Genomic DNA, 26,365 nt, shown 5'->3' on the forward strand with positions numbered 1-26,365 from the left:
TGCCACTGCACTCTAGCCTGGGCAACAGAACGAAACTTGATCTCTAGAAAAAAAATGATTCTAAGGCCAGGCACAGTGGCTTCAAGCCTGTAATCCCAGCACTTTCGGAGGCTGAGGCAGGTAGATCACCTGAGGTCAGGAGTTTGAGACCAGCCTGGCCAACATGGAGAAACCCTCTCTCTACTACAAATACGAAAATTAGCCAGGTGTGGTGGTGGGCGCCTGTAATCCCAGCTACTTGGGAGGCTGACACAGGAGAATCACTTGAGCCTGGGAGGTGGAGGTCGCAGTGAGCCTGGGCAACAGAGCAAGACCTTGTCTCACAAAAAGAAAAAAGAAAAAAAGAAAAAGTCTTAATATTCTATAGTGCTAGAAATAGATTTGATGGTGGCCTGCCCTTTAGGAACTGAAAATGGAATGCAGGAGTCCAGACTAACACACCAATCACACGCTAGGGTAGAGACGGCCAGTGTGATTTACAGTGCCCAGAGAAGGACCCGCAGCATATTTCTCCAGCTTACTTGGATGGTGTCCAATTTTTTTTTTTTTTTTTGAGACGAAGTCTTGCTGTGTCACCCAGGCTGGAGTGCAGTGGCGCGATCTCGGCTCACTGCAAGCTCCGCCTCCCGGGTTCACGCCATTCTCCTGCCTCAGCCTCTCCGAGTAGCTGGGACTACAGGCACCCGCCACCACGCCCGGCTAATTTTTTGTATTTTTAGTGGAGACGGGGTTTCACTGTGGTCTCGATCTCCTGACTTCATGATCCGCCCGCCTCGGCCTCCCAAAGTGCTGGGATTACAAGCGTGAGCCACCGCGCCCGGCCGTGTCCAATTTTTTTTTCTCATTTTAAAATAAAATGAAGGACAAGGCCTTCCATTCCAAAATACAAAATTTCTTTGTTTTTGAGATGGAGTCTCGCTCTGTTGACCAGGCTGGAGTGCAGTGGCATGATCTCTGCTCACTGCAACCTCCGCCTCCCAGGTTCAAGCGATTCTCCTGCCTCAGCCTCCTGAGTAGCTGGGACTACAAACACGTATCATCACGCCCAGCTAATTTTTTTTTTTTGAGACAGAGTCTTGCTGTGTTGCCTAGGCTGGAGTGCAGTGGTGCAATCTCGGCTCACTGCAACTTCTGCCTCCCAGGTTCAAGCGATTCCCCTGCCTCAGCCTCCCTAGTAACTGGGATTACAGGCGCGCGCCACCACTCCCCGATAATTTTTGTATTTTTAGTAGAGATGGGGTTTCACCATGTTGGTCAGGCTGGTCTCGAACTCCTGACCTCGTGATCTGCCCGCCTTGGCCTTCCAAAGTGCTGGGATTACAGGCATGAGCCACCGCGCCCGGCATAAAATTTCATTTTTTTTTTTTTTTGAGATGGAGTCTCGCTCTGTCGCCCAGGCTGGAGTGCGGTGGTGCGATCTCGGCTCACTGCAAGCTCTGCCTCCTGGGTTCATGCCATTCTGCTGCCTCAGCCTCCAGAGTAGCTGGGACTGCAGGCGCCCGCCACCATGCCCAGCTAATTTTTTTTTGTATTTTTAGTAGAGACGGGGTTTCACTGTGTTAGCCAGGATGATCTCGATCTCCTGACCTCGTGATCTGCCCGCCTCGGCCTCCCAAAGTGCTGGGATTACAGGTATGAGCCACCGCGCCCAGCCAGCAAAAACAATTTTTAAGGAAATTTTGAAGTGAGAAGTCAGGCAAAGAGGCCCCAAAGATCGAATTACAGGCCAGGCCTGCACAACTGAGAAAATGAGAAAGTACCACTTTCCCATTTTCAAACATTATAACAAACATTTCTCTATCTGATTCTGAAAACCCTGTAAGGAAGACAAGGCAGATGGTTTTATTCCCATTTCAAGAGAGTGATGATTTTACCCAAGGTATATAGTTTGCAGGTACACGTGGCTGATAAATGTTGGAAACTGGCTTTCCCAACTCTTCTCTTCTCTTTTCCTTGCCTGAAGCTCTGTCCTGGACTTAGGAATCCCAGTCGTGATTTGGAGTGGACAAGACTTGAGCCTTGAAGGACAGGACTGCAGGGAGGGCTGGTCCTGAGGAGGAAGCATCTTCAGATATGTAGGTTTTGGGATCTTGGGTGGGGAATAGGCTGCTTGGGGAAGGGCAGAATTGGAAGGAGGAGCTAGAGGTCTGACTGAGGGAATGGAGAGGGGGCCTCAAAAGGAAGCCAGGCAGGCTGCCTTCTTCCCAGCTCCAGAATGGCACCCCCTCTAAAGTCAGACTCACCTACGTACATCCTGGGAGTGAAACCCCTTCTCCTTTCTGCTTCCACCATTATTCTAATCCTCAAAGGGTTAACCAGTTTTCACACGACTTTCCCATCTCCCAGGTAACTTGGGCAGCTGCTCCGTGCTGGAAATAAATAAAAGTCCCAGTTTCTCAGTTCGTGCACTTAGCAATGCACCCCAGCAGCCCCTCCAACCCCCAGCAGAGAAGCACAGCCCTTTGGGTAAAAGGTGCCTGGGGGTGAGGCTGCAAGTTGGCAGGTGCGGGGGAGGGGCTCCCAGAGAGTAGGGCGGGGGGTTGCGGGGACGGCAGGGACGTCGGCCCTCGGTCGCCGAGGACGGCCCTCGGTCCCTCCACTGGGCTCTGGGTCTAGCAGGTTCGCCTCGGGGCCGCTGCCCCAGAGGCTGGGGGGAAGAGGAAAGAAATGGTGTGCGGGCAAGCAGGCCGCACACACCTGGCGCCTTGTGGCATGAGAGCTTAATTAATTATTAAACTGAGTTCCCTCGGGAGGGCGCAGGGCCGTGACAGGCAGGGCAGGAATGGCTAGGTGGGGGCTAGGGCTGGGGCAGGGACAGGGAAGAAGTGGGGATGAAGAGTGGGCGCGGGGCGCCGGCCCAACCCCTGGGACCCTGACAGGAAGGAAGGCGACCCTCGGTGGGCGGGGCGGAGGATGTAGCCGTGAGGGGTGGGTTTGCGGGCGCGCTCGGGGACCCCCGGGGTGAGGGCGGGAGAGGAATGCCGGAGGAGGCGGCCGGGGTGAAGGGAAGGGGACCGGGCTGCCAGGTCCCCTCCCCCCGGGGTCTTGATCCCAGAACAGTAGCCGCTTGTCTTCCCAGGACTGGGGGAGGAAGCGGCTGGAGGAGAGGAGGGGGCGCGCGGAGGGAGGGGTCCCATTATTTGGCCTCCTCCGCCCCTACCCCGCTGCTAGGAAGGGGAGTGGGCGACTCGGCCCCCGCTTCTGGGGAGGGGGAGGGGGATGCCCAGACAAAAGGAGCTTGTGCCTTTAAGGCGGGGAGTCCGGGAGCCAGCGGGGAGGGGACTTCTGGATCCGGGGTAGAGGGCGGCTGCGCTGGACAGCTCGGGAGGGGGCGAGGGCCGGGCGGACGGCGGACGGCGGACGGCGGGCGGGACGGCCAGGACGCGCGGGCTCGGAGAAGGACCGCGGGACGGCCGGCTGGCCGGCCGGAGCCCGCGGGGGCGGCGGGGCGGGGGCCCAGGGCAGTCGCGGAGCCGGGCCGGCAGGTGAGCGCGCTGAGGGCTGGGGAAGTGGCCGCCCGGGCTCCCGGGGCGCCGGCATTGGAACGCACCCGAGCGGCTCTCGACGAGAGTTTGTGGGTGGGGACGCCGAAGCCTGGGACGGGTCGTCTTGGCAGTGTTGCCCCAGGGAGTTGGGGTTGGCAAAGGGAAGTCATGGAGGCAGTGGGATCGAGGACTCCTAGGTCCGGCGCTCGCCACCCGCGTCGCCCGCCGTCTGCCTCCCTCCACGGGGCGAGTTCCAGGCTGGCCCGGAGGCCAGGAGGATCTGGCACGTACTGGGGGAGGGGCTGGCCTGAGTTTTTTTGCTGCGGGGCTGTGGGGTGTCTCCAAGTTTGGGGGAGATTCCATTTAGGGGAGAGGAACCGGCCTGGGCAGAGGGAGGGATGCCCTCTGTCTGCGGGAGTCCCTCTCCTTCCCCTCACCCCAAACCTTGGGAATGAAAGGGATGGGGTCGGCTCCCCACATCCCCCAAGGCCTGCCGCAGGGTGGGCAGGGGAGCTGACTTTATTCAAAGCAGACTCTGGGATTCGACTGAAAGGCTAGAGGTGGAATCAGGTGTGGGAGCCTCTTTGCCCATATCCTCCCCTTACCAGATTACCCCTGTGAGCTGGAGGGACCTGGTGGGGGTTGCATAGTAAACGGTGATGTGGGAGCCCTCTGTAATCTTTAGGGAGAGTGAGGACTGGGGATGGGAGAAGGCGGCAGTGGGCACTGGACCGACAGATACAGGCCCTGGGTAGGCTCCTCTACATCTGGAAAGGCCCAGAATTGAAGAATTGAGGCCCACGTCCGAGTATGGTGGGTGGTGCTGGCACTGCTGGGCCCCGCCTGGGCAGTGCCTCTTGCCATGAACTTTCTGAAGTCGTTTTTAATCCCCTGGAGCCTCCTTTTGCCAAGGAGGGCAGGGGCAGATGGGCCCTGGGGATGGGATAGACAGGAGGTGGCCAGGAAGGCTTGGCAAGGCAGTGGGCAGAGCCATCCTCAGGGCTGGGCCTTGGCCTTGGCTGGTTCCAAACTCTGGTCTCAGCCTGATCAGGGTTTGGGAGGGACTTGAGGTCTGGGAGGCACTGAGCCTGGGCTTGCCAGGCTGAATGGGACATGGCTCTGGCTGTGGGAGCCGGTGGTATGAAGAACATTAGATCTGTGAGAGAGCAAATGGACCAACACTCAGGGGAGGAGGAGGTCAGAGGCACAAGGCTTAGGAGCCTGACTCTGGGGAGGAGGGAGGTGGTCTGTGCTCCCAGGGCTCATAGTGATGGGTTGCCGGACAAAGTGGGTTGGGGGACCATATAGAGAAGTTTTGTGGCCTGGAACAGTGTTCTCCCCTGTTCCCTGCCATACCAGTCTGGCATGGGGTGCCAGAAATGCTGGGAGGCCGGCAAGTTCTGCGGGATGGGCAGTGCCTGGAGTGGAGCCCAGGGTGGGATGGTTGCAGTTGGTTGGACAATTACACAGCTCTGAAGCTATCCCCTTGGGGGGTCAGAGTGTTCTGGGAGGGTCATGCATTCTCCTGGATAGTGTCTGCCCCTTTCTCTGTGAGCATGAGCCAGATGCTAGGATGTGTTTCCAGGGAGCTTGGAACATGGCCAGAAACTAGTCCTTTGGGAACAGGTCCGGGCCAGTGGTGGTGGTGGGGGGTGGCGTGGGGGGAGATAAGAGCAGGGAAGGGGACTGGTGAATGGAGGAGGCTGAAGCAAAATGTTGTGGGTGGTGGATGGTGGTGGGAAACCTGCTCACTCTGGGCTCTTGTCTCCAGCACCTCTGGGGACTGACAGCCAAGGACACGGGGACTGATAGAACCAGGCATCTGACTGGCTAGAAAGACGTGTGTTCTTGCTCATGATTTTCTCATCTTTCCATCTCTTGACGCTGACAGAGGTTTGGGTTTAAAGTGTTGTAGAGTGAGGAGAAGAACTAATGTTTTTCAAGTATCTACTTCTTGACAGGCATTATTAGATTCTTTCCTGAGGACCATTATCATTTCCATTTTACACATGAAGGTACTGACACAGAGAGGTTAAATAACTTGCCCAAGGCAGTGCGGCTAGCAAATAATCACGCTAAGGTTTGGAACCTGGTCTCATGCCAAAGATCATGGTTCTAATGAAGTATTTTGAAGAGCCAGGCTTTCTTTGGTGACCTTTTCCAAATGCCAGCCTGACCAAAAGTCTTGTATTCCTGATCTGTCCTTCCAGATGGTGCTGTTGGTGATGTTAAGAGGTTGAAGGGGCCAGGCATGGTGGCTCATGCCTATGTCCCCAGCACTTTGGGAGGCCGAGACAGGCGGATCACCTGAGGTTAGGAGTTCGAGACCAACCTGGCCAACATGGTGAAACCCTGTCTGTACTAAAAATACAAAAATTAGCTGGGCGTGGTGGTGGGTGCTTGTAATCCCAGCTATGGGGAGGCCGAGGCAGAATTGCTTGAACCCAGGAGGCAGAGGTTGCAGTGAGCTGAGATTACACCACTGCACTCCAGCCTAGGTGGGGCAGAGTGAGACTCCGTCTTAAACCAAAAAACAAAAGGAGGTTGAAGGACATGCTACTCTGTGGGATATAGGAGAAGGGGGGCCGACAGAACTTGGCTGAGGGTGACCCAGGGATGGGAGGTTTGGGGTATGCAGAGAATTCCCCAGCCTGCCTTCTGTTTGTGGGTCCCTGGGTGTCTGCTTCGAGTGCTGCCCATCTGGCTTGAGCTCTCATTCTGTGGTCACCTGGGGCAGGTGCTGAGTATTCCTCCATCCTGTCCCCTAGTGAGTACAAATGTCAGTGCTGCTAGCTCAGCAGGTTTAAGTACAAGGGACCCCTCAGGGTACTCTGTGGGCATAGAGGAGTGTGGCCCTGGTGGGGACATAGGCATGCATGGATGACAGTGCTTTCAGCCTCATCTTATTCTGACCTGGGCTCAGCCAGGAGTCACATTAAAGGTATCATCATGGAGACCTCCTACCTCAGTTAATGACATTTCCTCCAGGAAATGTGGGATCTGGGACTGATTTGGTTACCATGATCTCTATAACTTGGGCCAGCCATATAAAACTACCATGGACCTCAGTTTTTGTTTATATATATTTTTCCTTTCAAATTTGTCTTGTGCCCCAGGGGGCGACAGGACCAGTTTCTCAGGGTTTTGGTGAAGATCAGACGGAATTGGGGAAGTGAAAAGATCTTGAACAGTTTAAAGCATAGAGAGAGTGCATGGAGTATCATTCGTCCATCCATCCAGTCATCCATCTACTCAGTGAACATTTTTTATTATTATTTTATTTTTTGAGATGGAGTTTCGCTCTTATTGCCCAAGCTGGAGTGCAATGGCGTGATCTCAGCTCACTGCAACCTCTGCCTCCCGAATTCAAGCAATTCTCTTGCCTCAGCCTCCCGAGTAGCTGGGATTACAGGCATGCACCACCACGCCTGGCTAATTTTGTATTTTTAGTAGAGATGGGGTTTCACCATGTTGGTCAGGCTGGTCTCGAACTCCTGACCTCAGGTGATCCACTCGCCTCGGCTTCCCAAAGTGCTGGGATTACAAGTGTGAGCCACCATACCTGGCCTCAATGAACACTTGTTTAGGTCCTTCTAAGGGTTGTGGATACAGCAGTGAGCACAGCAGGTCAAAATCCTTGCCTTCGTTCCTTGCTGACATTCCAGTCAGGAGAGACAGAAAATGAACACATAAGACAAATATGTAGAATGGCAGTTGCTGATTAGAGCTATGGAGAAAAAGCATACAGCTGGGAAAAAGATAGACAGCTCCAGGAAAGGGGGTTGCTATTTTAGTAGGGTGGTCAGAGACAGCTTCACTGATAAGGGGACATTTGGGATGTGACCTGGAGGAGCTCTTGTTCCAGACAGAGGGAACAGCAGGCACTGAGGTCCCAGGCTGCCCTGTGCGGGGTGTGTTGGGAAACAGCAAAGAGGTTCTTGTGACTGGGGTGCAGTGAGGAAGCTGAAGAGCCTTAGGATTATCACTGTTAGCTGGTGGCAGATCACCAGGTCAGGAGATCGAGACCATCCTAGCTAACACGGTGAAACCCCGTCTCTACTAAAAAATAGAAAAAATTACCCGGGCGTGGTGGCAGGCACCTGTAGTCCCAGCTATTCGGGAGGCTGAATGGCGTGAACCCGGGAGGCGGAGCTTGCAGTGAGCCAAGATCGTGCCACTGCACTCCAGCCTGGGCGACAGAGCGAGACTCCGTCTCAAAAAAAAAAAAGCTCCAGATATTTTCTTCTGCTTCTGTTGAGAAAAATCAGATCGGGCCGCACTGGGACCCAGTGGCGACAGTCTACAGCTGCTGGGTGGTGCCTGCCCCATGCACAGGGTATGGACTCTTTTCCTCCCAGTTCTGAACCATAAGCTGCTTCACTCATTGACTTGGGCACTTGAGTTTGTGACCACCAACAGATCAGTGCCTTTTAGGGAAATTTTCAAGTATACTGGCTTTGGAGTCAGACAAATCTGGTTTAGAATCTTGGTTCTCTCACTTATGTGGCTGCTGGATCTTTGGGCAAGTCTTTCTTCTTTTCTTTCTATTTTATTTTATTTTCTTTCCCTCCCTTCCCTCTCTCCCTCCCTCCCTCCTTTTTCCCTTCCTTCATTTTTTTTTTTTTTCAGGCTATGGCTATTGCCCAGGCTAGAGTTCAGTGGCGCACAGTCCTGACTCACTGCAGCTTCCACCGCCTGGGCCCAAGCAATCCTCCCGCCTTAGCCTCCTGAATGGCCCGGTCTATAGGTGCATACCACCACACCAGGCTAATTTCTGTTTTTTTTTTGAGATGGAGTCTCACTCTGTCACCCAGGCTGGAGTGCAGTGGCGCGATCTCGGCTCACTGCAACCTCTGCCGCCCGGGTTCAAGCAATTCTCCTACCTCAGCTCCTGAGTAGCTGGGATTACAGGCGCCCACCACCACGCCCGGCTAATTTTTGTATTTTTAGTAGAGACGAGGTTTCACCATCTTGGCCAGGCTGGTCTTGAACTCCTGACCTTGTGATCTACCCACCGGGGCCTCCCAAAGTGCTGGGATTACGGACGTGAGCCACCATGCCTGGCCCAGGCTAATTTTTTAAAATTTTAATAGAGGCAAGGTCTTGCTGTATTGCCCAGGTTATTCTCACATTCCTAGCCTTAAGCCATGCTCCTATCTCGGCCTCATGAAGTGCTGGGATTACAGGTGTGAGCCGCTGTGCTTGGCTTTGGGCAAGTTTCTTGTCCTCACTGTGTCTTGGGTTCTCACCTGTTGATTGGGGATACCCTTGTTGCCTACCTCCAAGTAATTGTATGAGGATGAAACTCATAGCTTGTCAGTGGGAAGTGCTTAGGTAATGAGCTACTAGTGGTGGCAGTGGCTGTGATGGTGGTATTAATACCACTCCTGTTGGATGGTCTCTAATACTGTCTCCTTCCTTCCCTACCAGCAACATGTCATGGTTTAGTGGCCTCCTGGTCCCTAAAGTGGATGAACGGAAAACAGCCTGGGGTGAACGCAATGGGCAGAAGCGTTCGCGGCGCCGTGGCACTCGGGCAGGTGGCTTCTGCACGCCCCGCTATATGAGCTGCCTCCGGGATGCAGAGCCACCCAGCCCCACCCCTGCGGGCCCCCCTCGGTGCCCCTGGCAGGATGACGCCTTCATCCGGAGGGGCGGCCCAGGCAAGGGCAAGGAACTGGGGCTGCGGGCAGTGGCCCTGGGCTTCGAGGACACCGAGGTGACAACGACAGCGGGCGGCACGGCTGAGGTGGCGCCCGACACGGTGCCCAGGAGTGGGCGATCCTGCTGGCGCCGTCTGGTGCAGGTGTTCCAGTCGAAGCAGTTCCGTTCGGCCAAGCTGGAGCGCCTGTACCAGCGGTACTTCTTCCAGATGAACCAGAGCAGCCTGACGCTGCTGATGGCGGTGCTGGTGCTGCTCACGGCCGTGCTGCTGGCTTTCCACGCTGCACCCGCCCGCCCTCAGCCTGCCTATGTGGCGCTGTTGGCCTGCGCCGCCGCCCTGTTCGTGGGGCTCATGGTGGTGTGTAACCGGCAGAGCTTCCGCCAGGACTCCATGTGGGTGGTGAGCTACGTGTTGCTGGGCATCCTGGCGGCCGTGCAGGTCGGGGGCGCCCTCGCTGCAGACCCGCGCAGCCCCTCTGCGGGCATCTGGTGCCCTGTGTTCTTTGTCTACATCGCCTACACGCTCCTCCCCATCCGCATGCGGGCTGCCGTCCTCAGCGGCCTGGGCCTCTCCACCTTGCATTTGATCTTGGCCTGGCAGCTTAACCGTGGTGATGCCTTCCTCTGGAGGCAGGTAGGTGGCCAGGGAGGTAGGGATGGAGGGCAGCAGGTGGGGAATTTCTCACCTCATAAGCAGGTAGGGGCTTAGTGAGGAAGGGCGGGTGAGTCATGGGTGGAAGCTGGGTTGCAGGGATGTCTGGCTGTATCTGGGAGGAGGAGCAGGAGGTGGGAGGCTAGGGTTCAGGGGTCTGCCTCCATGTGGGATCTGGGGTGAGGGCACTGCTGAGGGGAGGGAGGGCCCCAGGACCCAAGCCTGAACTCTGTCACCGTGGGCCCCAGTCTCCGGCTCTTTAGCCCGCTGAAATAGTGCAGTCTGTAGAGACAGACTGTGGGGCTGGAGGCAGGGCTGTGGTATATAGCCCCAGGGCCGCCGTGAGGCTGAAAAGGCAGTGCAGGCTGTGACCAGGCCTTAGCATCTCAGCTGGCAAGTTGACACCAGAGACTCAGGCACTGGTGCCATCCCTGAAGAGCAGCTCTAGGTGGTGATCTGGAGGTATAGAGCAGGTTTTGGATGTTGTCAGCCAGAGACGAGTCCCCTCTTTCCTGGACCAAGGCCACTTCTGGGAGGACAGGGAAGGTGAAGAGCTGGGGTCACTTCTCTCTGGGCTGGATGTGGTTTGAATGGGGTTGGACTGTTGAAGAGAGGAGCGTTAACTCTGATCGTATCCCACCTTCCCCATGCTGGGCACCAGGGACCTGGGTGCCTTTTCCTTGAGGTTCTCTGTCCATGCCTGTTGCTGCCTCCAGGCTCCAAGTGTGTGTGAGGTGGGACTCCACGGCTCCGTGTGGAGTGGCTGTAGGCTGACCTGCTTATCCAGTGGGCTGTATTCTTTTCCGTGGGATCTTGGACAACTAGCCTCACCTCTCCCAGCCTTAGTTTCCCAGTCTGCAAAGCTGGAATAAAAATAGCATCTAGCTCATGTTGCTGTTGGGGCCCCACCCTTTCCTAGAGTGGAGTAGAACCCGACTGGGCAGTGTTGGCACCTGGGGGCAGGGAGGCGTGGGGAGTGCTGGAAGGCATGGTACCCAGTGAAGGGGTTTCTGGGAAGTCCCTTTCAGAGAGACGTTAGTTTGTGGATCTGCCATCTCATGTTACCCCCCTGCCCCGGGAGCAGAGGCCAGGGTCCTTCAGGCGCTGCTGTAGGCACAGCCCCGCCATCAGCACAGTGCCTTGGTCCTCCACTGGACCCTATCTAGAGAGTGCTATCTTGCTCAAGGTTTTGAAGGCTTGCGGCCTGTTGCCCACCCTGCCTCAGCCACAGAGAGGAAGTTGCCCGGGGATCCCAGGGTGAGAAGCTAGGTTCTCTGGCATGATGCCCTTCTCCACCCAGCCTGTGCTACAGAACAGAACGTACCTGTTTTTTTTGTGGGTTTTTTTTTTTTGAGACGGAGTCTTGCTCCGTCGTTAGGCTGGAGTGGTGCAGTGGCTTGATCTCAGCTCACTGCAACCTCCGCCTCCTGGGTTCAAGCGATTCTTCTGCCTCAGCCTCCTGAGTAGCTGGGACTATAGGAGCGCGCCACCATGCCCAGCTAATTTTTGTATTTTTAGTAGAGACAACTTTCACCATGTTGGCCAGGATGGTCTCGATCTCTTGACCCCGTGATCCACCCGCCTTGGCCTCCCAAAGTGCTGGGATTACAAGCGTGAGCCACCGCACCCAACCAGAATGCCAGAACGTACCTTTTTAAAAGTAACTTTATACCCGTTTGTTTGTGGAGCACGTGCCCTTAGGGCACTGTCAGACATCTTAAAGGGCCAGGTCCTTCCGCCTCAAAGCTTCTCTTCCAGGCTGGCTCTCAACCTGGGCTTTATGGCTGGACTGCCCTCCTGGGGAAGGAGCTTAGAGGTGGTGTCTCCTTTCCCCCTTCCTCTCTGGCCAGGCATGGGTTGGGTGGGCATCTCTTCCCTGTTCTCAACTGGCATGGTGCCCAGAGCCAGGCCTGGTGCCTGACTGGGGAGGTGCAGTCCCAGGGAGGCCAGGACTGTGCCCGTCTCCCCAGGAGTGCCCAGGAGTGTCTGGCTACAGCCTCACTTAGTGGATCTCGATAGGCACATTCTTGGGGCAGTGGCGAAAGTCACTGCTGCCCCATGCCAGTCCTTGGGGCCAGGGCTGCCCATACAACTTCCTCTGGGCTGAGAAACATTCCCTGTGCCCGTTTGGGTATGTAGGTTTCTAGACAGGTGGGGTTTGTGGCCTCCTTCCTCGTCTACTTGGGCAGTCCCTTCCCAGATCCACCCCTACTCACAATCGCAGGTAGGAGCCTTTGTCCCCTACCGACCCACTCATTTAGTCATACTGAACAGTGTCACCCAGTGACCTAGGCCCAGCTTGGAGTCTCCTCCAGTCCCCTGGCATCCATTTTTTCTCACAGTCAGATAGGGACATGTGTGTACAGAGTTATTTCAGTCTCGTCCCCCTTCCCCTTCCCTCCACCATGACTCACATTTTCCTCCTGGGCTCCTGGGGCCAGGAAGGGAAGTTGCCTGGTTTGCCCCCCTTCCCTTCTCCCCCACTGGGGGCTATTCTTAGAAACCCCCAAGGGAGATAGTGTGCCCCTCTCTTCACCCCTGCTGCTGGGGGGAGTGGAGCTCAGCCTAGTTGATCCTGGGCCTGTGAGCTGGACTGGGAAGGGAAGCTAGGAGGCCCATCCCAGAGGCTGGAGCTGGAAATGGCTAGGGGTGAGCCAGGCCTCCCCCTCAGTTTTACCCAAGAGAAAACGGAGGTCCCAAAGATTAAGTGACCTGCCCAATTTTGCAGGACTAGTTCTAGTTCAAGGCAGAGCCCAGAACCTCTGGCTTCCAGGAAGTGCTTCTGCTGTTTCCCTCCCTTCTCCTTAAACCAGAGCCCTGCCCCATCCAACTCTGGGGTGGGGCCGCAAGCTCCAGGTTAATTCCTGAGTTTCCGGAAGCACTGAGGCCAGCTTCCCTTAGACTTGCTCTCTAGCCAATGCCTCTGATGATGATTGGGGGCTGAACATTCCTAGGGTGGGGGCCCTAGGCCTAGGGCCTGGCAGGGCTGAGTGTCAGAGGGAGTTATACTTTGAGGGGTGGCCAGGCATGGTGGACCCCGTCTCCAATTAGGGGACATCCTTTGTATCAGTAGAACTGATGACTCTCAAGCCAGGGCTCTGAGGTTGGGCTTGAGAGCTTGACTCAGTAGAGTGAGTAGGAATCTTGGAAACCTGGAATGCACTACACAGTATGGAATGCACTAGATAGATAGTAGGATTAGGACACAGGATTTGGAATCTGATTGTCCTGGGTTCAAGTCACACACTAGCCACTAACAGCTGCGTGATCTTGGGGAAGTTACTTGGCCTCTCTATGCCTCAGTCCCTTACCTTTAAAATGGGATATTGTTACCTATTTCATAGAGTTTTAAGAAATGTGTTAGGGGCCAGGCGCGGTGGATCACGCCTGTAGTCCATGCCCATAAGCACTTTGGGAGGCTGAGGTGGGCAGATCACTTGAGGTCAGGAGTTCAAGACCAGCCTGACCAACATGGTGAAACCCCGTCTCTACTAAAAAAATATACAAAAATTAGCCAGTCATGGTGGCAGGTGGGTGTAATCCCAGCTACTCCGGAGGCTAAGGCAGGAGAATCGCTTGAACTGGGAGGCGGAGGTTGCAGTGAGCCAAGATCAGGCCACTGCACTCCAGTCTGGGTGACAGAGCAAGGCTCTGTCAAAAAAATAAAAAATAAAAAATAAAAATAAAAGAAATGTGTTAGTCAGTGTATAGAAGACACCTACAGAATCCTGGCACATGGTAGGCAGCCAACAAACTAGCTACCATAATAATAATGACAATGGTGATTATTGTTACTAAGTTATGTCAAGTCAGGGAGAGGCTTTAGAGATCTTCTCATTCTTCCTCTTTGGGTTATAGATGAGCAAACCCAAGAGAGAGGAGGTGACTTGTCCTGGGTCACTCACAGGAGGATGTAGAGCTCAGGTCTCCTGGGTGCTGTCCTTAAGGAGGAGCACCTGCAAAAGGAGCAGCGTTTGTCTTTCGTGTGGGGTGTTTGAGGAGCAGGAGACACAGGGTGCTGGGGCTGGGCCCCATGACTTACCTGGCCCTAGTTGGTCTTCTGCTCCCAGAAGCTGTGAAAAGATCTCATTTCTAGTCATGGAGGATTCAGGAGGTTGGCTGGGATCTGGGGTCCTGTGGGTAATGGTAGAGATATATTGCAGGGGTGGCAGTAGCTTGGGGACAGACAGGGTGCAGGACCCTGGCTCCCTTCCTCAGAGACCCTAGCCAGTTATGTGAATGTGTGTGTGTGTTTGCGGGGGCGGGCAGAGGAGATGGTCACCGTCTGCCTCTGCCACCTCCTGCAGCTTGGTGCCAATGTGCTGCTGTTCCTCTGCACCAACGTCATTGGCATCTGCACACACTATCCAGCAGAGGTGTCTCAGCGCCAGGCCTTTCAGGAGACCCGCGGTTACATCCAGGCCCGGCTCCACCTGCAGCATGAGAATCGGCAGCAGGTGGGGCTGCTCCCCGTGACCAGGGCCTGCCCCCACCTTACCCCCAAATAACTTGCAGACTGGATCTGCTGCCTTGTCCAGTTCCACACTGTGGAGCACAGTGTGATGGTTCCCCTGGGTTGTGCGTCACAGAGGCCCTGTGATACTGGGGTTTTGTCCTGTCCAAGGGAAGGAGGGCGTAGACAGGAGCACATCTGGGGGCTCAATGGAGGGTGGTCAGAGGGGGCTCTGATGGGGGAAGGTCAGGCCACAGTCCAGAAGGGAAGGTTAGGTCTTCAGAGAAGTCTAGGAGGGCTCTGGCGATGTGGAGAGACCAGGAGGGATTGAAATGTGAGGCCAAGAGTATAGTGATGCCCTATTGGAACCACTGGGCTAGGAGCGGCTGCTGCTGTCGGTATTGCCCCAGCACGTTGCCATGGAGATGAAAGAAGACATCAACACAAAAAAAGAAGACATGATGTTCCACAAGATCTACATACAGAAGCATGACAATGTCAGGTAGGGTGAGGGCAGGAGGATGCCAAGCAGGGCGGGGGGTCTGGAAGTCTTTGAGGGCTATGTGGTCTGTTCATCCTCTGCTGTCATCTACAGCATCCTGTTTGCAGACATTGAGGGCTTCACCAGCCTGGCATCCCAGTGCACTGCGCAGGAGCTGGTCATGACCCTGAATGAGCTCTTTGCCCGGTTTGACAAGCTGGCTGCGGTGAGGGTGCTGGGCCTTGGGATTGGGCCTGGGTGTTGACCGTGGTGAGAGCATAGCTTTGCTGGCAGCAGCTGGGGATTTGAGGGCAGATAGAGTGTGCGTCGAGGATGGTGGGCCATGCAGGCTGGGCGGGCAAGAGAGTAAAGGTTACCCTTCCCTCCAACTCTTTTCCGTTCAGGAGAATCACTGCCTGAGGATCAAGATCTTGGGGGACTGTTACTACTGTGTGTCAGGGCTGCCAGAGGCCCGGGCCGACCATGCCCACTGCTGTGTGGAGATGGGGGTAGACATGATCGAGGCCATCTCGTAAGCAGTGCCCCATTCCCAGGCTTCCTGGAATTGTGGGTGCCCCAGACTGCTCCTACTTTTGGATGAGACCTCAGGAGATTTCCTCAGTTTTGGCTTTCTCTGTCTTTGAGGTCTGTCTGTCACTGGGAAGGGGAATCTTTCTCCAACCTGTGCAAAGACCCATGTGGACCCTGAGACTCCCAGCCAGCCGAGATGGGGCTGGGAGAGCCTATGCGGTAGGGGAGTTGGGCTAGAGGGAATGCCATCTGTGCGGGCCAGAGGGGGTGACAGTGATTCCTCTTCTCCTAGCTCACTTCCACAAGATGCTGCTGGGCCCCTGCTGGTGAACACAGCCTTAGCATTTGTCCTTGAGCCCCATGCAGCCTTCTGCTCATGTCCAACCAAGGCTGTGCTCGCGTCCCCTGCATCTGGCTCTGTCCTTGCCTGCTGGGCCCTGAGGGGAGTGAAGGGCCTGGGTTGTGGGCTGGGGGAGGGGAAGACTGCCAAGAGCTGATCTGGGGCTGCATCCTCCCAGGCTGGTGCGTGAGGTGACAGGTGTGAATGTGAACATGCGCGTGGGCATCCACAGCGGACGCGTGCACTGCGGCGTCCTTGGCTTGCGGAAATGGCAGTTCGATGTGTGGTCCAATGATGTGACCCTGGCCAACCACATGGAGGCAGGAGGCCGGGCTGGGTGAGTAGGGGGGTCCAGGTGGGGGAGATGGGAGCAAGGTGGGAGAGCCAGGGTCTCACCCTCTTGGCCGCATACAGCCGCATCCACATCACTCGGGCAACACTGCAGTACCTGAATGGGGACTACGAGGTGGAGCCAGGCCGTGGTGGCGAGCGCAACGCATACCTCAAGGAGCAGCACATTGAGACTTTCCTGATCCTGGGCGCCAGCCAGAAACGGGTCAGGGCCAGGGCGGGGCTGGGGGCAGGGGAGCAAGAAGAGGGACAAATGGGGAGAAGCAGGCCAAGGCCTCCTCTGGGCCCCTCTTCTGAGCCTGTACCCATGCTGCCTGCACAGAAAGAGGAGAAGGCCATGCTGGCCAAGCTGCAGCGGACTCGGGCCAACTCCATGGAAGGGCTGATGCCGCGCTGGGTTCCTGATCGCGCCTTCTCCCGGACCAAGGACTCCAAGGCCTTCCGCCAGATGGTGAGGGGCCCTCAGCACCAGACCTAGGGCCTCATTTTCTTGGCTCCCTCAATACCCTGTCCCTGACCCTGTCCTTTCTTGTGACTGCCATTTCCATGTATGCTCTCTGGTACTGGGGCAGTGAGAAGATTTCATCTCAGGGGTCCCAGTGCCCCCAGAGGATATGGTAGGGACACCCTCAGCACAGTGTTGGGATGGGGGAAGGGGCTGCAGAGATGAAGGTTGTTGGCCCTTCACCTCACTCCACACTCTGTCCCTTTCTCCAGGGCATTGATGATTCCAGCAAAGACAAGTAAGTCAGGTTACTGAGGAGGGAGAAGGCACTTGCACCCTGGGATGGGGCTGGGGGGAGCCGAGGTCCTCCTTTTCCCTGACCTTAGGTGTGTTGTGTGGGAGAAGGAGCCACCCCCCGGCTCTCCCTCCCTCCCTCGGGTGCTGCCCATACCTTTCCTTTCATTGTTTCTCATGTGGCCATGCCCATGCATCTGGTGAAGCCATGTCTCCTGCCCTCAGCCGGGGCACCCAAGATGCCCTGAACCCTGAGGATGAGGTGGATGAGTTCCTGAGCCGTGCCATCGATGCCCGCAGCATTGATCAGCTGCGGAAGGACCATGTGCGCCGGTTTCTGCTCACCTTCCAGAGAGAGGATCTTGAGAAGAAGGTTTGAGGGATACAGGGCAGAAGGACAAGGGCTGGGGGAGGGGCAGGTCGCAGCAGGGAAGGCTGAGCACAGGTGAGGGCACAGGTGTTTCTGGGGGATGGAGAAGGGACCACAGAGCAGGGTGGGGATTTCGTCAGTTGGGCCAACTGCATCTCCTCCCTGTTGAGACCCCTGGTAGTGCCCTGTCCTTGCTGTCCCTGCCTTCCTTAGGGAGGGCCTGGCACTCAGCTCAGCCTCCTCTCCCTCAGTACTCCCGGAAGGTGGATCCCCGCTTCGGAGCCTACGTTGCCTGTGCCCTGTTGGTCTTCTGCTTCATCTGCTTCATCCAGCTTCTCATCTTCCCACAGTGAGAGCCCTGCCCTTCCTCTCTTAGCTTCTCTCTTCTCCACCACTTCCCAGAAGCTTCCTAAATACCCATACGAGCCCACAATCCCTGGAGCCTGCATCCCTGCTTGTTCCGGAGGGTGGGACAAGAATGCCCAGATCTTCCAGAATTAGATGATTTTTCTGGCCCTGTTCTGCCCCAGCTCCATCCTGATGCTTGGGATCTATGCCAGCATCTTCCTGCTGCTGCTGATCACCGTGCTGATCTGTGCCGTGTACTCCTGTGGTTCTGTACGTAGGGGGACTTCGGAGGCTGTTGGGGAGGGCAGGCTGGACTCTAGACAGGGAGGAGGTCACGTGGGGAGAGGGAGGAGAAGGCCATGCCTCTTCCACTGGGCCCCATCCCTGGTTGGCCTTCCTCCTTGGCTGATATAACCTTCAACTCTTGGTCTCTTGATGCCTCTAGCTGTTCCCTAAGGCCCTGCAACGTCTGTCCCGCAGCATTGTCCGCTCACGGGCACATAGCACCGCAGTTGGCATCTTTTCTGTCCTGCTTGTGTTTACTTCTGCCGTTGCCAACATGGTAAGGGTCCAGTGGGAATTCTCCCACCTCTGCTCTGTGCCAAGCACTATCCTGGACACTGGGGGTACAGAGGAGAAAAGGACATATTTTCTGCCCTCAGGGAGCCCCCTCCCAGAATAGGGGAAGGTTAACTCCAGTTCTCCTTCCTTGTTCTCCCAACCTCTTGTCATCCCTGAGTGAGTACTGAGGCCCATGGGGTAGAAGGTACCTGGGCATAGCCCAGGTTAGGGTACATGGCTTCACCAGGTACCTTGCAACCCTTTCCCTCCTTGGCTACCCTGATATACCCCTCCACTTTTGCAGTTCACCTGTAACCACACCCCCATACGGACCTGTGCAGCGCGGATGCTGAATTTAACACCTGCTGACATCACTGCCTGCCACCTGCAGCAGCTCAATTACTCTCTGGGCCTGGACGCTCCCCTGTGTGAGGGCGCCACGCCCACCTGCAGCTTCCCTGAGGTGTTTGAGCAGTGCTCAGGCGGTGGGGGGGCCGTCCTGGCACAGACATTGGCCCTTCTGTGCCAGGCCTGGTGTTGGGTGCTGGGGACCCAGGAACTCACCAAAGTCTCCCACACTAGGAGCAACCAGGGGCTCTGGTGTGTTGTAGGGGCTGGGCATGGAAGGTGGAGGATATGGGGGTTTGAGGGGTGTGGCGGGAAGGTTAGGTCAGGCAGGAGAGTGCAGGGCTCTCCCTGCCCAAGGGTGCTGTGGCCTCTGCCTTCACCCAACGCTGCCTCTGCCACCCCCGCAGTACTTCATCGGGAACATGCTGCTGAGTCTCTTGGCCAGCTCTGTCTTCCTGCACATCAGCAGCATCGGGAAGTTGGCCATGATCTTTGTCTTGGGGCTCATCTATTTGGTGCTGCTTCTGCTGGGTCCCCCAGCCACCATCTTTGACAACTATGACCTACTGCTTGGCGTCCATGGCTTGTGAGTTTATTCTCAGGTCCTTTAATGCCCCAGGAGCTTCCCTGACCTTGCTAGGTCACTGCGAGCCTCTCCGGTGCCCAGGCCCCTTGTGCCTTGGAATGCCACAACTCCCCTGTGGGGGAAAGGGAGGAGATGGAGGAGCTCCCAGCATGTGACCCCAAATAGTTACCCCCAAGAAAACCCTAGTCCTGGGAAATTCTTGTGTCTTTAGGCGAGACATTAAAAAAAAAATTCCCTCTTATATTTGCATGGTGCTTTCACATCCACCATCGTAACCACCCATAGGACATACAGCTGCTTGGTGGCAGGGCTCTGGTTAGGAACCAAAGCGTCTGACTCCTGCTTGGGGGCTTTGCCTGGGACACCACACTGGCTTTTCCTCTGCAAAACCCCATTCCTTTGATATGTGGCCATAGCTCGTTGTAGTAGAAAAAGCATCTGGTGTCTGCTGGGTTTGAATCCCTGCTATGCTGCTCATTAGCTGTGCGACTTTAGACAGGTGAGTTAGCTTCTCCGAGCCTCACTTTCTTCGTCTGTAAAATGGCAATGTCACCCAAATCACAGGGTAGTTGTAAAGATTATAGTAACTAACATTTATGGAAGGCTCACTATATGGCAGGCACTGTGCCAAGCCTTTTACATGCATTATTTAGATCTGATCCCTGTTGTACTGATGAGGAAGGAGGCTTAGAGAGTTAAGCGACTTGTCTCAGGTCACATAGCTGGTAAGTAGAGGAGTCTCTAAGAGCAGAGGTTTTCTTAACCTCTACTCTTAATGAGTTAATTAATGTAGGTAAAAGCCCTGGCCCAATGCCTGACTTACAGTATGTGCTCAGTAAATGCAGTCTCTGTCTCCCCTTCCATGTGCCCACCCAGCAATCCAGGAAGCACTGATGACTTTGTCTCTTCTATCTTCTTACCAGGGCTTCTTCCAATGAGACCTTTGATGGGCTGGACTGGTAAGTGAGGGCTCTGAGGCAGCAAAGGGTAGAGCCATTAGATGCCTCCTTCAGACACCAAGCATGTCTCTGCTTATCCTTAGTCCAGCTGCAGGGAGGGTGGCCCTCAAATATATGACCCCTGTGATTCTGCTGGTGTTTGCGCTGGCGCTGTATCTGCATGCTCAGCAGGTGGAGTCGACCGCCCGCCTAGACTTCCTCTGGAAACTACAGGTGACTGTGCGGGCCTTTGGGGGAAGAGGAGGAACCTAGGGGCGGAGCCTGGGCCAGGCCAGAAATGTGTCTCGTGCTAGCTGGCTAAGGCTCAGGCTGCACCTAGGCCCACCCTGGTTCCATTCCTTCTCTGTGCCCATCCCTTACTCCCTGCCCCATCCTGTACCTGCCCCCTTTACCCTTTTGCCTGTTCTTTAGGCCTCATCTGTCTGGGCCTTTCTTCCTCTATGTGATTCCCTCTGATCCCCACTTCCAAGCCTTGGCCACCACATCCACCCCTTGTGAATGTCGGGCAATGGGTGATGGCTGTGGTGTCCGCAGGCAACAGGGGAGAAGGAGGAGATGGAGGAGCTACAGGCATACAACCGGAGGCTGCTGCATAACATTCTGCCCAAGGACGTGGCGGCCCACTTCCTGGCCCGGGAGCGCCGCAATGATGAACTCTACTATCAGTCGTGTGAGTGTGTGGCTGTTATGTTTGCCTCCATTGCCAACTTCTCTGAGTTCTATGTGGAGCTGGAGGCAAACAATGAGGGTGTCGAGTGCCTGCGGCTGCTCAACGAGATCATCGCTGACTTTGATGAGGTACTTGTCCAGTTGGCTGGTGGTGGCAGAGAATGGGGGGGACTTGGAGACCAGGGATTGGAAGGGGTGAGTGGAACTGGGAAGAGAAAGAGAGATTTGATAGGACCCAGAGGCATCAGGGGTAAGGGTAGGCACAGTGGAGGCAGAGGCAAGAACCCATGAAGGTGTCAGAGGCAGCAAGGGGGTCAGCCCTAGTGGGGCAGAGTCATCACTGTTGGGGAGCAGGAGAGGACTTGATCTGTAGGGGGATAGGATAGGTACCAGGTGGATGTCACTGAAGAAGAAGGCAATAGTCTATGGACAGAACCTCATGAGACCAACAAAGCAAGACGGTCCTCTGAATAGAGAAAATGGAAGCAAAATGTGAGGTAGTGTCCTGAACATCCAGATCAGGAATGGGCTGTTCACTGTTCTGGAGGGAAGTCACTTGCTCACCCAGGGACTCAGTATCCCAAAAGGTAAGGATTGGAGAAATTGTGTAATATCGCACCTGTGGGTCTGTGTTCTGTGAGTGAGCTACTGGAGGGACCTTCTGAAGCTATATACCCAAGTCCTGCTTGGAGTCCTAGGCTGCCTGTTTTCCCAGCTCCTCAGTCTTACACTGATAGCAGCAGCTGGAAGGGGGCTCTTGAGACAGGGAAGTGGGGAAGGCAGCCAAGGCGTGGCAAGAAATGAGTGTTGGGGCAGGGCTGGGTCTGGGGTCTTTGCCTTGACAGCTGGGTCCCCTCGTGTTGTACAGATTATCAGCGAGGAGCGGTTCCGGCAGCTGGAAAAGATCAAGACGATCGGCAGCACCTACATGGCTGCCTCAGGGCTGAACGCCAGCACCTACGATCAGGTGGGCCGCTCCCACATCACTGCCCTGGCTGACTACGCCATGCGGCTCATGGAGCAGATGAAGCACATCAATGAGCACTCCTTCAACAATTTCCAGATGAAGATTGGTAAGAGGGCTTCATTGCTTGGCAGGTTTTCCCAGGACTTTTTCTGGGTGAAGCTGGGATTACAGGCTGGGGATGGGATCACAGATTTCCCATCAGGGCTTCTGTGGGGTTTTCTTCCCTCTGACCTCCTGTATCAAGTCTGATATTAAGAACAGAGATCATTAGGCACTGTCCTATAAATTTTTGAGCATATTTTAATCCTGATATTATCGCCTTTCACTGGATAGAGACTGACTCTCAGAGAGATTAAATAACTTGCCCAAGGTCAAACAACTAGTAAGTGGCAGAGCTGGGATTAAAAATCAGGTTTATCTAAACTTGAATACTTCTGTCCTTGTCTGTGACCAGTCCAATAAGAGGTATTTCCTCTCAAATGAACTGGTGGATGGGAGTGGTTAATAGCATGGCTACTAGAGATGGACTCTCTGGTTTGAATTCTGGCTGCTCCATTTACTGGCTTATTTGAGAAGTCTTCTAACTTCTCTAAGCTTCAGTTACCTTATCTGTAAAATGGGGATAATAATGCCTACCTTTTAGAGGTGTTGAAAGGATGAAGCCATGCCAGGCGCGGTGGATCACGCCCGTAATCCCAGCACTTTGGGAGGCCGAGGTGGGCAGATCATGAGGTGAGGAGTTCAAGACCAGCCTGACCAACATAGTGAAACCCCTTCTCTACTAAAAAAAAAAAAAAAAAAAAAAAAAAAAAATTAGGCCGGGCACAGTGGCTCACGCCTGTAATCCCAGCACTTTGGGAGGCTGAGGCAGGTGGATCACAAGGTCAGGAGATCGAGACCATCCTGATTAACACGGTGAAACCCCATCTCTACTAAAAATACAGAAAATTAGCTGGGTGTGGAGGCGGGCGCCTGTAGTCCCAGCTACTCGGGAGGCTGAGGCAGGAGAATGGTGTGAACCCGGGAGGCGGAGCTTGCAATGAGCCGAGATGGTGCCACTGCACTCCATCCTGGGCAACAGAGCAAGACTCCATCTCAAAAAAAAAAAAGAAAGAAAGGATGAAGCCAGGTAAAATGCTTACTAGAGTGGTTGACATGGAATAGGCATTCAGGAGATCACTGTTATAGCATGGCTGTCTTAACTCAGGGGAGCTCCTAAACTGAGGTGCTCAGGTTTTTGGGTATTTTTGTTTGCTTTTTGGGTTTTGTTTTTTTTTTTTGAGACGGGGATTTGCTCTGTACCAGGCTAGAGTGCCGTGGCACAATCACAGCTCACTGCAGCCTCAACTCCCAGGCTCAATCAATCAATCTATTCTCCCACCTCAGCCTCCCAAGTAGTGGGACTACAGGCATGTACCACCATTGCCCAGCTAATTTTTGTATTTTTTTTGTAGAGATAGGGTTTCACCATGTTGGCCAGGCTGGTCTTGAACTAGATCGTTCTTTACAACCAGGAGACTTGTCCTTTTTCCATTTTTTTCTCTGGGTCCTTCTACCGGTGTCAGGAGGTGGGATGACTCCTTGGGTTGACCCTGGAGCATCCACTAGTCTCTTGCTGTTCTCTCCACCTCAGGGCTGAACATGGGCCCAGTCGTGGCAGGTGTCATCGGGGCTCGGAAGCCACAGTATGACATCTGGGGGAACACAGTGAATGTCTCTAGTCGTATGGACAGCACGGGGGTCCCCGACCGAATCCAGGTGAGGGGGATATGAGCAGGGGCTGGGGGGAACCTGGGCCCAGAGGGCTTCCACAGGTATCTCTGCAGTCTGCTAGGACAGGGGTAGGGTGGCTAGTGTTCTGTGTATGGTGGGGCAGGGGTTGGGGGAAGGGAGCTAGCCTGACTAGAGAACCCCTGGGCTCCTGCAAATGCAGCAGGAAGGATTCCAGGCTAAGCGGGCTCCCCTCCCACTCCCCCAGGTGACCACGGACCTGTACCAGGTTCTAGCTGCCAAGGGCTACCAGCTGGAGTGTCGAGGGGTGGTCAAGGTGAAGGGCAAGGGGGAGATGACCACCTACTTCCTCAATGGGGGCCCCAGCAGTTAGCAGGGCCCAGCCACAAACTCAGCTGAAAGGACCAAGGTGGGCGTTGAGTGGACTCTGTGCTCACTGGGTGGAGCTGTGGCAGGGGGCACTGAGCCTCCAGACCCTGCTAACCACAAAAGGGAACAGCCCAGCAGGCTGTGCTTGGATCATGCTTGTCTGCCCTCAAGCTGGAAAACAAGGGGCTACCTACCAAGAGGATTATGCAAGTGACTTTCTTTCTTACTTGGGACAGGGCTGTTCCCTCTCCAATCTTCCAGCCTGTGGGAACAGGGGAGGGGTCAGTAGCAGAAGCAGAGGGAGGCCTCTTGCCTGAGGGATTAAAATGGCAGCTTGCCATGACTACCCTTCCCTGTCTGTCTGGGCAGCAGGTTCAGGGCTGAGCCCTTCTTTTCCCTCTTTTTTCCTGGGAATATTTTGTACAATATTTTGTACAAAGACAGGCATGAGGAGTGCCTATTCCATGCTTGCCTTTGCAATTCCTGCGTCCCCAGCACTGGGCCTGGGCACTTCCCCACCACAGCCAGGTGTCCCTCCTACGCACAGAGCAGAGGAGGGAGAAGCTCTGGGGAGCCAGCTTTGGCCATATTTCAGGAGAATGTTTCCATGTGCCAAATCCTAGTCCCGTGATCTGTCCCCAAAGGGGAACAAAGGGACCTCTGACAGCTTAGATTTAGCCCCAGTTCCTGCACGCTCCAGGGAACGGGGTGTCTGGCCTCACTGGTACTGTGAAAATGCTCAGAGAGCAAGCCTGTGTGTGGGGATGTCAGGTCAGGAGCTGGAAGTTCACCTGCAGGTGCCAAAGAGCAGGCTGGCCAGGGCTGGGGCGGTGCCAGACTCTGATCTGAGGACCCCGTCGGGGTCCGGATCAGGTCACTCCGCCCCAGTGCTCTCTCGCTGTCTGCTGGCAAGGGGGCATGGAGCATCTCTCCCTCTTCTGTTGCCAAATAGAAAAGGGTCAGGGCATGGAGAAAGATGACCCTGATCCCAAACCTGCCCTCCCAAGTCTCTGGCATTGGGGAGGGCCTGTGTGTTTGTGTAACTGTGTGTGCATGTTGGTCTTTGTGTGCGTATCTGTCTTCTAGGTCTGTGTGAGTCCTTGTGCTCCTGCTCCTCAGCTCTCCACCCCAGGTTGCCTCTCTCCTGTGGGCCTCTGTCTTCTGGGAATAAAGCAGGGTTTCCTATTTCAGGGGATGTAGAGAGATGCCCAGGTTGCACAGGAGTGGGATGGGGTGTGGTAGCAAAAGGAGGGAGAGGAGTCCTTTTTGTGCCAAACCCCTAAGTGCCATTTGGGGGCCATGTGTGCAGCACGACTCTCCCCGTCTGTGGCAGGGACCCGAGCGCTTGCTTGAGCCCCAGTGCTCCGTGCCAGCACTTGAACTGTCTGGGGTTTGATGGACAGAGGCTCAGGAATTTCCTGGCTTTCCCGGATAGTGTCCTGGGACATGGTATGCTTTGGGGCTGGGGTAGCATGGAATCCCTCTGAGGACCCGGATGCTGGTACTACGGGGTGGGGAAGAGGAACCTTAAACTTGGCTTTCCCCAGCCTTCAGCCTGAGTCTAGCATGTTTCTGACTCCCCAGCCCCTTGTGAAGCCTTGAGGGCTGGCAGAAGGGTTAGGAGGTTGAACTCTAGATTCCCTTCCTATCTTTGCCTTCCTTTTACCCCTTTCCCTGCAACCTCCTTGACTCTGGCCTGAATTTGTTGGTGCCTCAGTTTCTCTGTCTGTACCTATTTAAGCCAAAGGCACTAGCCTGAATTTTGCTTGAAGATCACTTTGTCTTGGAAATGACTAGAGATGCAGAAGAGAAGGGTTTCCAGAGTTGCTAGGTTTGGGAGTGGAATGGGCAGGCAGTGCATTTGCCCTTCCTCATGCCCCTTCTGACACCAGCTCCCTGTGGAGGCCTGGTTTCTGGGTACTGCCTCCCTTGGGCATCTTCATGCATCAACCAAATGGGCCATCAGGTACTTCATTAGTCATGGCAGAAGGAGGGGAAAAGACTTGTTTTTCCAGACAGAAAATCTACTCCCCTGCCCCCAGCCATATCCCTGGATAGGAAGGGACAGGAAGAGACTACTTGGTGCCATGGGGTAGGGGTGAGGGTGTAAGTAGATCAGAGTGGGAAGACCTCAGCCTTGGGTGGCTTGTCTCTGCTTCTTGCCAGGTGGGAGGGCCTGTCCATACCCTGGCTCCCCGTACCACAGTGCCAGCCATGCCCTTCCCCTGGGCTACCATTGCCCCTTTCCTCACCCAGTTGGTAGAGGAGTCAGGAGGTGGGAGGCCATGGGCTTTGGTTTTATAATGTAACCACTGTGGGGGTGGGGGAGGATGGTGAACCATGTATTTCAGTGAAATATTTAATATATTTAAATATCAATAAAATCAAGCTCTTTGTAAAATTCTCTGTTCTCTGTAGCTGTTCTGGGCCCTGGGTGGGTCAGAAGTGACAGAGCCTGGTGTAGGAGGCGACCTCTTGCCCCAGGGCTCCGTGGGCCTCTTGTCTGTGGTCAGAGGACTTCCTGTGGCTTTCTCCCTGCTAAGGAGAAGCTTCAGTATCTTCAGAGTGTGACTACTCAAGTCCTTTCAGCATCGTGAGCTCCAGTGTGTGCCTTCCCAGATTTGTGTGTGACCCCTGCCATGCATGAGGCCTGCGGTTCTTTCCAGTGCCTTGGCCCCTCACAGACCTCTCACTCCAAGGTCTGGCTTATTCAGGAATCTCCCACACACCAGCTCTCACAACAATCTGGACACTGGAATCA

At 55.1% G+C, this 26,365-nt stretch overlaps 1 protein-coding gene across 2 annotated transcripts; it reads left to right on the forward strand.

Annotated features, from left to right (window-relative positions):
* The first annotated feature begins 2,319 nt into the window (after positions 1 to 2,319).
* Positions 2,320 to 25,998, forward strand: ADCY6 (adenylate cyclase 6). 2 transcript variants are annotated; one of them, XM_030816662.1, is made up of 22 exons: positions 2,320 to 2,503; positions 8,916 to 9,783; positions 14,109 to 14,258; positions 14,635 to 14,756; positions 14,850 to 14,961; positions 15,140 to 15,267; positions 15,785 to 15,943; positions 16,021 to 16,162; positions 16,280 to 16,408; positions 16,675 to 16,700; positions 16,922 to 17,069; positions 17,318 to 17,415; positions 17,597 to 17,684; positions 17,860 to 17,976; positions 18,280 to 18,438; positions 18,731 to 18,909; positions 19,833 to 19,868; positions 19,952 to 20,081; positions 20,403 to 20,666; positions 21,406 to 21,610; positions 23,138 to 23,262; positions 23,483 to 23,608. In XM_030816662.1, the coding sequence occupies exons 2-22, from the start codon at positions 8,920 to 8,922 to the stop codon at positions 23,606 to 23,608; spliced, it is 3,507 nt and encodes a 1,168-aa protein (XP_030672522.1). In that variant the 5' UTR covers positions 2,320 to 2,503; positions 8,916 to 8,919. The 2 variants fall into 2 exon arrangements, with proteins under 2 accessions (XP_030672522.1, XP_030672521.1); XM_030816661.1 differs by lacking the exon at positions 2,320 to 2,503 and adding an exon at positions 3,305 to 3,485 and having other exon boundaries at positions 23,483 to 25,998.
* Positions 25,999 to 26,365: the final 367 nt, after the last annotated feature.

This window comes from Nomascus leucogenys, chromosome 8, assembly GCF_006542625.1.
Source record: "Nomascus leucogenys isolate Asia chromosome 8, Asia_NLE_v1, whole genome shotgun sequence".
Classification (NCBI taxonomy): domain Eukaryota; kingdom Metazoa; phylum Chordata; class Mammalia; order Primates; family Hylobatidae; genus Nomascus; species Nomascus leucogenys.